This window comes from Oncorhynchus keta, chromosome 17 (assembly GCF_023373465.1).
Source record: "Oncorhynchus keta strain PuntledgeMale-10-30-2019 chromosome 17, Oket_V2, whole genome shotgun sequence".
In the NCBI taxonomy this organism is placed as follows: domain Eukaryota; kingdom Metazoa; phylum Chordata; class Actinopteri; order Salmoniformes; family Salmonidae; genus Oncorhynchus; species Oncorhynchus keta.
Window position 1 is genome coordinate 55659320 of NC_068437.1, and position 12073 is coordinate 55671392.

General features: G+C 48.7%; 2 protein-coding genes and 2 long non-coding RNA genes across 4 annotated transcripts in view; 1 reads left to right on the top strand and 3 right to left on the bottom strand.

Annotated features, from left to right (window-relative positions):
• Positions 1-812: 812 nt before the first annotated feature.
• Positions 813-1435, bottom strand: LOC127908404 (uncharacterized). The gene is made up of 3 exons (XR_008067101.1): positions 1239-1435; positions 996-1076; positions 813-914 (listed from the first exon to the last, which is right to left on the bottom strand). It is a non-coding gene; the product is annotated as an uncharacterized LOC127908404 (long non-coding RNA).
• A 192-nt stretch (positions 1436-1627) lies between these two features.
• Positions 1628-6227, top strand: LOC127908476 (dentin sialophosphoprotein-like). The gene is made up of 11 exons (XM_052467031.1): positions 1628-1634; positions 1942-2049; positions 2112-2471; positions 2544-2867; positions 2976-3011; positions 3084-3263; positions 3336-3443; positions 3672-4067; positions 4130-4201; positions 4336-4515; positions 4578-6227. The coding sequence occupies exons 1-11, from the start codon at positions 1628-1630 to the stop codon at positions 4787-4789; spliced, it is 1983 nt and encodes a 660-aa protein (XP_052322991.1). The 3' UTR covers positions 4790-6227.
• A 1312-nt stretch (positions 6228-7539) lies between these two features.
• The window catches only part of LOC118382694 (homeobox protein aristaless-like 4), a 61510-nt gene continuing 56976 nt past the window's right edge, over positions 7540-12073 (bottom strand). Inside the window, exons 3-4 of the mRNA XM_052466683.1 lie at positions 9217-9345; positions 7540-8777 (exon numbers count right to left, since the gene is read on the bottom strand). Of these exons, the coding sequence (XP_052322643.1) occupies positions 8400-8777; positions 9217-9345 (507 nt within the window). The 3' untranslated portion in view covers positions 7540-8399. The remainder of the gene's footprint in view (positions 8778-9216; positions 9346-12073) is intronic.
• LOC127908402 (uncharacterized) lies at positions 10838-11337 on the bottom strand. Its single transcript, XR_008067099.1, has 3 exons — positions 11218-11337; positions 10984-11165; positions 10838-10931 (listed from the first exon to the last, which is right to left on the bottom strand). It is a non-coding gene; the product is annotated as an uncharacterized LOC127908402 (long non-coding RNA).

The following is a 12073-nucleotide window of genomic DNA, read 5'->3' on the forward strand; positions in this document are numbered from 1 at the left end:
CCGTCTCCTCTATACCACCCACCTGGTAGTGTGGTGGATGGGACTACCAGCTCTCTGTAACCTAGAGGGCAACCAGTGGGTCCATCTCCTCTATACCACCCACCTGGTAGTGTGGTGGATGGGACTACCAGCTCTCTGTAACCTAGAGGGCAACCAGTGGGTCCATCTCCTCTATACCACCCACCTGGTAGTGTGGTGGATGGGACTACCAGCTCTCTGTAACCTAGAGGGCAACCAGTGGGTCCGTCTCTTCTATACCACCCACCTGGTAGTGTGGTGGATGGGACTACCAGCTCTCTGTAACCTAGGGGGCAACCAGTGGGTCCATCTCCTCTATACCACCCACCTGGTAGTGTGGTGGATGGGACTACCAGCTCTCTGTAACCTAGAGGGCAACCAGTGGGTCCGTCTCCTCTATACCACCCACCTGGTAGTGTGGTGGATGGGACTACCAGCTCTCTGTAACCTAGAGGGCAACCAGTGGGTCCGTCTCCTCTATTACCACCCACCTGGTAGTGTGGTGGATGGGACTACCAGCTCTCTGTAACCTAGAGGGCAACCAGTGGGTCCGTCTCCTCTATACCACCCACCTGGTAGAGTGGTGGATGGGACTACCAGCTCTCTGTAACCTAGAGGGCAACCAGTGGGTCCATCTCCTCTATACCACCCACCTGGTAGTGTGGTGAATGGGACTACCAGCTCTCTGTAACCTAGAGGACAACCAGTGGGTCCGTCTCCTCTATACCACCCACCTGGTAGTGTGGTGGATGGGACTACCAGCTCTCTGTAACCTAGAGGACAACAAGTGGGTCCGTCTCCTCTATACCACCCACCTGGTAGTGTGGTGGATGGGACTACCAGCTCTCTGTAACCTAGAGGACAACCAGTGGGTCCGTCTCCTCTATACCACCCACCTGGTAGTGTGGTGGATGGGACTACCAGCTCTCTGTAACCTAGAGGACAACAAGTGGGTCCGTCTCCTCTATACCACCCACCTGGTAGTGTGGTGGATGGGACTACCAGCTCTCTGTAACCTAGAGGGCAACCAGTGGGTCCATCTCCTCTATACCACCCACCTGGTAGTGTGGTAGATGGGACTACCATCTCTCTGTAACCTAGAGGACAACAAGTGGGTCCATCTCCTCTATACCACCCACCTGGTAGTGTGGTAGATGGGACTACCATCTCTCTGTAACCTAGAGGACAACAAGTGGGTCCGTCTCCTCTATACCACCCACCTGGTAGTGTGGTGGATGGGACTACCAGCTCTCTGTAACCTAGAGGACAACCAGTGGGTCCGTCTCCTCTATACCACCCACCTGGTAGTGTGGTGGATGGGACTACCAGCTCTCTGTAACCTAGAGGACAACCAGTGCGTCCGTCTCCTCTATACCACCCACCTGGTAGTGTGGTGGATGGGACTACCAGCTCTCTGTAACCTAGAGGACAACCAGTGGGTCCATCTCCTCTATACCACCCACCTGGTAGTGTGGTGGATGGGACTACCAGCTCTCTGTAACCTAGAGGACAACCAGTGGGTCCATCTCCCAAAATACCAGGTTTCTTTCTCTTTCACCCCCCACCTCTCTATTTCCTGTCTCCGATACTCTGTCTCACAGCTACAGGAATGCCAGGTGTTTAAGAGGCTACACACACACACACACACACACACACACACACACACACACACACACACACACACACACACACACACACACACACACACACACACACACACACGCACGCAAAGCAACCATGTCCATCCATTCAATCCACAGAGACCCATTTATTTTTTAGAATCGCTTTAAAAACATCAGTCAAATCAACAGTCAACAAGTTAATTCTGTACAAACAAGTTCACGTCTCAAAGTTCTCAATGACGAGTTTAGTAGGCTGTTCATCTCTGTGACAGATACAGTGACTCAGTGTTGACTTATTCAGGTAAGACCAACAGTGACTCAGTGTTGACTTATTCAGATAAGACCAACAGTGGCTCAGTGTTGACTTATTCAGATAAGACCAACAGTGACTCAGTGTTGACTTATTCAGGTGAGACCAACAGTGGCTCAGTGTTGATAAGACCAACAGTGGCTCAGTGTTGACTTATTCAGGTGAGACCAACAGTGGCTCAGTGTTGACTTATTCAGATAAGACCAACAGTGGCTCAGTGTTGACTTATTCAGGTAAGACCAACAGTGGCTCAGTGTTGACTTATTCAGGTAAGACCAACAGTGGCTCAGTGTTGACTTATTCAGGTAAGACCAACAGTGGCTCAGTGTTGACTTATTCAGGTGAGACCAACAGTGGCTCAGTGTTGACTTATTCAGGTGAGACCAACAGTGGCTCAGTGTTGACTTATTCAGGTAAGACCAACAGTGGCTCAGTGTTGACTTATTCAGGTAAGACCAACAGTGGCTCAGTGTTGACTTATTCAGGTAAGACCAACAGTGACTCAGTGTTGACTTATTCAGGTAAGACCAACAGTGACTCAGTGTTGACTTATTCAGATAAGACCAACAGTGACTCAGTGTTGACTTATTCAGGTAAGACCAACAGTGACTCAGTGTTGACTTATTCAGGTGAGACCAACAGTGGCTCAGTGTTGACTTATTCAGGTGAGACCAACAGTGGCTCAGTGTTGACTTATTCAGGTAAGACCAACAGTGGCTCAGTGTTGACTTATTCAGATAAGACCAACAGTGGCTCAGTGTTGACTTATTCAGGTAAGACCAACAGTGGCTCAGTGTTGACTTATTCAGGTGAGACCAACAGTGGCTCAGTGTTGACTTATTCAGGTAAGACCAACAGTGGCTCAGTGTTGACTTATTCAGATAAGACCAACAGTGGCTCAGTGTTGACTTATTCAGGTAAGACCAACAGTGGCTCAGTGTTGACTTATTCAGGTAAGACCAACAGTGGCTCAGTGTTGACTTATTCAGGTAAGACCAACAGTGACTCAGTGTTGACTTATTCAGGTGAGACCAACAGTGGCTCAGTGTTGACTTATTCAGGTAAGACCAACAGTGGCTCAGTGTTGACTTATTCAGGTAAGACCAACAGTGACTCAGTGTTGACTTATTCAGGTAAGACCAACAGTGACTCAGTGTTGACTTATTCAGGTAAGACCAACAGTGGCTCAGTGTTGACTTATTCAGGTGAGACCAACAGTGGCTCAGTGTTGACTTATTCAGATAAGACCAACAGTGGCTCAGTGTTGACTTATTCAGATAAGACCAACAGTGGCTCAGTGTTGACTTATTCAGGTAAGACCAACAGTGGCTCAGTGTTGACTTATTCAGAATAGACCAACAGTGGCTCAGTGTTGACTTATTCAGATAAGACCAACAGTGGCTCAGTGTTGACTTATTCAGGTAAGACCAACAGTGGCTCAGTGTTGACTTATTCAGGTAAGACCAACAGTGGCTCAGTGTTGACTTATTCAGGTGAGACCAACAGTGGCTCAGTGTTGATAAGACCAACAGAGGCTCAGTGTTGACTTATTCAGAATAAGACCAACAGTGGCTCAGTGTTGACTTATTCAGGTAAGACCAACAGTGGCTCAGTGTTGACTTATTCAGGTGAGACCAACAGTGACTCAGTGTTGACTTATTCAGGTGAGACCAACAGAGGCTCAGTGTTGACTTATTCAGATAAGACCAACAGTGGCTCAGATAAGACCAACAGTGACTCAGTGTTGACTTATTCAGGTAAGACCAACAGTGGCTCAGTGTTGACTTATTCAGGTGAGACCAACAGAGGCTCAGTGTTGACTTATTCAGATAAGACCAACAGTGACTCAGTGTTGACTTATTCAGGTAAGACCAACAGTGACTCAGTGTTGACTTATTCAGATAAGACCAACAGTGACTCAGTGTTGACTTATTCAGGTGAGACCAACAGTGGCTCAGTGTTGACTTATTCAGATAAGACCAACAGTGACTCAGTGTTGACTTATTCAGGTAAGACCAACAGTGACTCAGTGTTGACTTATTCAGATAAGACCAACAGTGACTCAGTGTTGACTTATTCAGATAAGACCAACAGTGACTCAGTGTTGACTTATTCAGGTAAGACCAACAGTGGCTCAGTGTTGATAAGACCAACAGTGGCTCAGTGTTGACTTATTCAGGTGAGACCAACAGTGGCTCAGTGTTGACTTATTCAGGTAAGACCAACAGAGGCTCAGTGTTGACTTATTCAGGTGAGACCAACAGTGACTCAGTGTTGACTTATTCAGGTAAGACCAACAGTGGCTCAGTGTTGATAAGACCAACAGTGGCTCAGTGTTGACTTATTCAGGTGAGACCAACAGTGACTCAGTGTTGACTTATTCAGATAAGACCAACAGTGACTCAGTGTTGACTTATTCAGGTAAGACCAACAGAGGCTCAGTGTTGACTTATTCAGGTGAGACCAACAGTGACTCAGTGTTGACTTATTCAGATAAGACCAACAGTGGCTCAGTGTTGACTTATTCAGGTGAGACCAACAGTGACTCAGTGTTGACTTATTCAGGTGAGACCAACAGTGGCTCAGTGTTGATAAGACCAACAGTGGCTCAGTGTTGACTTATTCAGGTAAGACCAACAGTGGCTCAGTGTTGACTTATTCAGGTAAGACCAACAGTGACTCAGTGTTGACTTATTCAGGTAAGACCAACAGTGGCTCAGTGTTGACTTATTCAGGTAAGACCAACAGAGGCTCAGTGTTGATAAGACCAACAGAGGAGTCTGAAACATTTGTTGTAATTCCAATAACTTATTGCAATGTCACACAAAATTATAATTAAGGCACAATCAAAAATCAAAAATAATACAAAATGAATATACCAAAAAAAAACTTTAAACACTTTAAAGCATTAAAGCCACAAGCAAATTAATTAGAAATGTATTTCAACCTGGGTAAAAATCTATCCTTGCGAGCCACTGATCTCGCTGTACGGAAGAGCATATTTATTTAATCTCGCGAGATCCGTGTGGCTCCTGAAACGCGGGAATGCCCAGCGGAGAAACATGAGACGAGCGCACAGCATTTCTTACACATTATGGCAAAGAACCAGGTTAATACTTTAAAAAAACTCAATATGATTTACATTTTCAAGGCTAACGGTTTCTCTGAAAGAGCCATCATTGAACAAATGCCCCCCCCCCCCAAAAAAAAATGTTTTACACAAAAAACATTACTCTACTAAAAGTGTACACATTAATTAACATAACTAGGATTCTCTGTTGTTCTGTATCAGTAGTATCAAAATAGAAGGAGATATTTAGAGGATTTAGAGGCCCTATGGTGATTAGAGTTAGAGGATTTAGAGGCCCTATGGGGATTAGAGTTAGAGGATTTAGAGGAGTTAGAGGAGTTAGAGGATTTAGAGGAGTTAGAGGATTTAGAGGATTTAGAGGATTTAGAGGAGTTAGAGGAGTTAGATGATTTAGAGGCCCTATGGTGATTAGAGTTAGAGGATTTAGAGGATTTAGAGGATTTAGAGGATTTAGAGGAGTTAGAGGATTTAGAGGCCCTATGGTGATTAGAGTTAGAGGATTTAGAGGAGTTAGAGGATTTAGAGGAGTTAGAGGATTTAGAGGCCCTATGGGGATTAGTTAGAGGATTTAGAGGCCCTATGGTGATTAGAGTTAGAGGAGTTAGAGGAGTTAGAGGCCCTATGGGGATTAGAGTTAGAGGATTTAGAGGCCCTATGGGGATTAGAGTTAGAGGATTTAGAGGCCCTATGGGGATTAGAGTTAGAGGATTTAGAGGCCCTATGGTGATTAGAGTTAGAGGATTTAGAGGAGTTAGAGGATTTAGAGAGCCGATGGGGATTAGAGTTAGAGGATTTAGAGAGGCTATGGGGATTAGAGTTGGAGGAGATGGAGGAGTTAGAGGATTTAGTGAGGCTATGGGGATTAGAGTTGGAGGAGTTGGAGGATTTAGAGAGGCTATGGGGATTAGAGTTGGAGGAGTTGGAGGAGTTAGAGGATTTAGAGGAGTTAGAGGAGTGGGGCGCTATCTTGGAGGAACAGTAGGTACTACTGTGAAGTTCATGTCTACAGGGCAGGAGAAGACATGAGCCTCACGTCAGTTAGCGTCATCATTTGTTTTGTTGTTAGGCCTGATCAGGTTTGATAGCCTGTACATTACATTTAATGCAGTCAAAATGCCGGAATTACATGCAATTGTCCAATTTTCATATTCTGAATCCTCACCCAGACTTTTATGGGGAGGAAGGGGGGGAGGGAGGGAGCGAGAGAGAGAGAGAGAGAGAGGGTGGGAGGGAGGGAGGGGGAGGGAGGGAGGGAGGGGGAGGGAGGGAGATATTTAAATCTAGTGACAGGCCCAATCACTGTCTAGTGACAGGCCCAATCACTGTCTGGTGACAGGCCCAATCACTGTCTAATGACAGGCCCAATCACTGTCTAGTGACAGGCCCAATCACTGTCTAGTGACAGGCCCAATCACTGTCTAGTGACAGGCCCAATCACTGTCTAGTGACAGGCCCAATCACTGTCTAGTGACAGGTCCAATCACTGTCTAGTGACAGGCCTAATCACTGTCTAATGACAGGCCCAATCACTGTCTAGTGACAGGCCCAATCGCTGTCTAGTGACAGGCCCAATCACTGTCTAGTGACAGGCCCAATCACTGTCTAGTGACAGGCCCAATCACTGTTTAATGACAGGCCCAATCACTGTCTAATGTTTCTGTGTTATTCCTGCCTGTTGCCAGGGGAGAATGTGTTTCCTGTAACCTGATAGGTCGGCGCTGGGAGGGAGGCGGTCCTATGGGGAGGAAATTACACATTGACTTGATACGATTGCCAAGTGTACACTTTCTGCTCTCTGCCCTCCACTCCCCCCAACCAAATTGGCATGGACCCGTGTCGCTTGTGTCGCCCATAGTTATAGGAACCTAGAAACAGGGTCACAGCTGCCAGTACATCCCATGCAGTGAAAACCAACACAGATGTTATTCAGATGTTCACTTATTACCATTAATACCTCTTTAGACAATTGGTCATTGTGTCGCTGTGAGAAGAAAAAGAAAAGTTATGAATGAGGCTGATTCATGAAGACTTTGCTCTGGTTCGTCAGTGCTCTTCATCAGGGAGTTATGCTCATTAGAGTTGTAGTGTTTGTAATGGGGTTTTTTGCATCATGTTGTTTGTGTCCTCAGAGGAACCAGGCTTGAAGTGGATTTGTCTCAGGTGGTGGGTTTCAACAGAACAAGAGGCACAGGGTTGATGGCATAGAGAATAAAGAGGCACAGGGTTGATGGCACAGAGAATAAAGAGGCACAGGGTTGATGGCACAGAGAATAAAGAGGCACAGGGTTGATGGGCATAGAGAATAAAGAGGCACAGGGTTGATGGGCATAGAGAATAAAGAGGCACAGGGTTGATGGGCATAGAGAATAAAGAGGCACAGGGTTGATGGCATAGAGAATAAAGAGGGACAGGGTTGATGGCATAGAGAATAAAGAGGGACAGGGTTGATGGCATAGAGAATACATAGGGACAGGGTTGATGGCATAGAGAATAAAGAGGCACAGGGTTGATGGCATAGAGAATAAAGAGGGACAGGGTTGATGGGCATAGAGAATAAAGAGGGACAGGGTTGATGGCATAGAGAATGAAGAGGCACAGGGTTGATGGCATAGAGAATAAAGAGGGACAGGGTTGATGGCATAGAGAATAAAGAGGCACAGGGTTGATGGCATAGAGAATAAAGAGGGACAGGGTTGATGGCATAGCGAATAAAGAGGCACAGGGTTGATGGCATAGAGAATAAAGAGGCACAGGGTTGATGGCATAGAGAATAAAGAGGGACAGGGTTGATGGCATAGAGAATAGAGGCACAGGGTTGATGGCATAGAGAATAAAGAGGGACAGGGTTGATGGCATAGAGAATAAAGAGGGACAGGGTTGATGGCATAGAGAATAAAGAGGGACAGGGTTGATGGCATAGAGAATAAAGAGGGACAGGGTTGATGGCATAGAGAATAAAGAGGCACAGGGGAAATGGCACGTTCCCCCTTCAGAGGTCTGAGAGATCAAGTAGCACCACTCCCTCTGTCTAGCGTCTTCTTTTCTCAGCGTCTCCTGCTGATTGTCATGGTGACATCATCGTTGTTATCATTCTAAAGCTGCTGAATCGTTTCCTGTGATGGTCTCTCCTGTCGTCTCGGGTTGTAGTTCATTCATTTCACCTGCTTTGGTATTATTAGTGCTATCAGGTGGCGTAGTCATAGTCCCATCCTGACCTTCCTCCTCGTCCTGCTCCTCCTCTTCCTCCTTCCCAGTACTGGGCTTGGCCTTGTCCAGGTTCAGGAGAGTATGGATGAGGAGGCAGGGTTAGGGCGTGTCTGACCAGGGTGGGGCCAGACCCAGGAACAATCCCATAGCATCATGTGTTCCAGGAGATGGCAGCGCTGTGTTCCTTAGCTTTCATACGCAGCGCCGCGATACTAGAAGACTTTCTGTCTGGGTCGACACTGGTCAGGTCGTAACCGCTGAGACCGCCACCCACTCCGCCCATTCCTCCGCCCATTCCTCCGCCCATTCCTCCGCCCATTCCTCCAGCCCCAAAGAGACTTCCCATGTGTGTCTGTCCCATGTGACCCTCATGCCCCATTGCGCCCGGGCTGGGCACGCCTAGGTAGTCGGAGACCCCTCCATGAGGGTGGGGAGGCATGCAGGAGGTGACTGACCCGTCACAGGGCACCACACAGCCAGGTACAGGAGAGACACCGCTGCCAACACCGAGCCACGATGGGTTCTGGATCTACATGGAAGAACAGACAAGAGAAGGAGGTTTAAGAGAAATCAAATATTGTAACCCAGAGAAACAAAATGCTGACTAACTTGATTTTTCTTCTGGAGGCAAAAGTGGCTAACTAGCAAAAACAGCAGATTCAGTCAATCCCTTTACCAGAACAACCCAAACATTCCAGTTAAAATCTCCACTTTTACTCCACAAGAGATTACTCCAGCGAAGGCTGGTGGGAAGAGCTATAGGAGGATGGGCTTGTAATAATGTCTGGAATGGAATTAATGGAACGGAGTCAAGCATGTGGTTTCCATACGTTTGATACCGTTCCATTTATACTCTGAGAAAGTCCTTCTATAGCTCATCCCACCAGCCTCCTCTGGATTACTCTTATTCTTTCACTTCCATGCTTGTTCATACTGTAGTTATGAGCGCTATCCCATCCCTCCTGTACCTGTGTGTAGTTCTCTGGCCTGGTGAGGAGGGGTAGCTCGTAGGCAGTAGAGAAGTGAGTCCTGACCTGCTGCATCTGACCAAACCTCTCCCTCTTCCTCCACTTAGCACGCCGGTTCTGGAACCACACCTGCAGACAGGAAGAGGACACATCAGAAATAACAATTCAGCTGATTCATAATGGTGTCATGGGCTCAGTCTCATCTGATTCATAATGGTGTCATGGGCTCAGTCTCATCTGATTCATAATGGTGTCATGGGCTCAGTCTCATCTGATTCATAATGGTGTCATGGGCTCAGTCTCATCTGATTCATAATGGTGTCATGGGCTCAGTCTCATCTGATTCATAATGGTGTCATGGGCTCAGTCTCATCTGATTCATAATGGTGTCATGGGCTCAGTCTCATCTGATTCATAATGGTGTCATGGGCTCAGTCTCATCTGATTCATAATGGTGTCATGGGCTCAGTCTCATCTGATTCATAATGGTGTCATGGGCTCAGTCTCATCTGATTCATAATGGTGTCATGGGGGAGAGGAGGAGGATAAATCAGAAACAACACTCTTAGAAAACAGGGGCTATTAGAACCAGGTATCCTAGTGGTTAGAGTGGAGGGGTGGCAGGTAGTCTAGTGGTTAGAGTGGAGGGGCGGCAGGGTAGCCTAGTGGTTAGAGTGGAGGGGCGGCAGGTAGTCTAGTGGTTAGAGTGGAGGGGCGGCAGGGTAGCCTAGTGGTTAGAGTGGAGGGGCGGCAGGTAGTCTAGTGGTTCGAGTGGAGGGGCGGCAGGTAGCCTAGTGGTTAGAGTGGAGGGGCGTCAGGTAGCCTAGTGGTTAAAGTGGAGGGGCGGCAGGGTAGCCTAGTGGTTAGAGTGGAGGGGCGGCAGGGTAGCCTAGTGGTTAGAGTGGAGGGGCGGCAGGTAGTCTAGTGGTTAGAGTGGAGGGGCGGCAGGTAGTCTAGTGGTTAGAGTGGGGGGGCGGCAGGGTAGCCTAGTGGTTAGAGTGGAGGGGCGGCAGGTAGTCTAGTGGTTAGAGTGGAGGGGCGGCAGGGTAGCCTAGTGGTTAGAGTGGAGGGGCGTCAGGTAGCCTAGTGGTTAGAGTGGAGGGGCGGCAGGGTCGCCTAGTGGTTAGAGTGGAGGGGCGGCAGGGTAGCCTAGTGGTTAGAGTGGAGAGGCGGCAGGTAGTCTAGGGGTTAGAGTGGAGGGGCGGCAGGTAGTCTAGTGGTTAGAGTGGAGGGGCGGCAGGTAGCCTAGTGGTTAGAGTGGTGGGGCGTCAGGTAGCCTAGTGGTTAGAGTGGAGGGGCGGCAGGTAGCCTAGTGGTTAGAGTGGGGGGGCGGCAGGTAGTCTAGTGGTTAGAGTGGAGGGGCGGCAGGTAGTCTAGTGGTTAGAGTGGAGGGGCGGCAGGTAGCCTAGTGGTTAGAGTGGTGGGGCGTCAGGTAGCCTAGTGGTTAGAGTGGAGGGGTTGTATCTCATCCACATGTGGACCTGGAGCATCTCATCCACATGTGGACCTGCAGCATCTCATCCACATGTGGACCTGCAGCATCTCATCCACATGTGGACCTGGAGCATCTCATCCACATGTGGACCTGGAGCATCTCATCCACATGTGGACCTGGAGCATCTCATCCACATGTGGACCTGCAGCATCTCATCCACATGTGGACCTGCAGCATCTCATCCACATGTGGACCTGCAGCATCTCATCCACATGTGGACCTGCAGCATCTCATCCACATGTGGACCTGCAGCATCTTATCCACATGTGGACCTGCAGCATCTCATCCACATGTGGACCTGCAGCATCTCATCCACATGTGGACCTGCAGCATCTCATCCACATGTGGACCTGCAGCATCTCATCCACATGTGGACCTGCAGCATCTCATCCACATGTGGACCTGCAGCATCTCATCCACATGTGGACCTGCAGCATCTCATCCACATGTGGACCTGCAGCATCTCATCCACATGTGGACCTGGAGCATCTCATCCACATGTGGACCTGCAGCATCTCATCCACATGTGGACCTGCAGCATCTCATCCACATGTGGACCTGCAGCATCTCATCCACATGTGGACCTGCAGCATCTCATCCACATGTGGACCTGCAGCATCTCATCCACATCTGGACCTGCAGCATCTCATCCACATCTGGACCTGCAGCATCTCATCCACATGTGGACCTGCAGCATCTCATCCACATGTGGACCTGAAGCATCTCATCAATCACACAGTAGACTAGACTAGGTGTGTTCACCTCCGCTGTCATCACATCAGGACTCCTCTCATATAGTACATTCAACAACCACTAAAACCACTGCCACATATTCTAGAAGAGATGCACTGAGTCTTTGTTTTACTGTACAGTATGTTGGTGAGTATTGAAATAGATAGAAAGGGTTGGGGGAGAAGGGAGAGTGTGAGAGTGGTTGGGGAGAGGGGGAGAAGGGGAGAGTGGTTGGGGAGAGGGGGAGAGTGGTTGGGGAAGGGGAGAGTGGTTGGGGAGAGGGGGGGAGTGGTTGGGGAGAGGGAGAGGGGGAGAGTGGTTGGGGAGAGGGGGAAGGGAGAGGGGTTGGGGAGAGGGGAGAAGGGAGAGGGGTTGGGGAGAGGGGTTGGGGGATAGGGGGAAAGTGTTTGGGGAGAGGGGAAAGGGTTGGGGAGAAAGTGTTGGAGAGGGGGAGAGGGTTTGAGAGAGATGGTAGAGGGGAGAGGGGTTGGGGACAGGGGTTGTGGGAGAGGGGTTGGGGAGAGTTGAGAAAGTGTGAGGGGTTGGGGGAGAAGGGTTGGGGACAGGGGTTGTGGGAGAGGGGTTGGGTAGAGTTGAGAAAGTGTGAGGGGTTGGGGGAGAGGGGAGAGA

Coding starts and splice junctions, on each gene's coding strand:
- LOC127908476 (XM_052467031.1), top strand. Junction 3,264..3,335: donor CTCAGTGTTGACTTATTCAG/GTAAGACCAACA, acceptor TGACTTATTCAG/ATAAGACCAACAGTGGCTCA. Junction 4,068..4,129: donor CTCAGTGTTGACTTATTCAG/GTAAGACCAACA, acceptor TGACTTATTCAG/GTGAGACCAACAGTGGCTCA.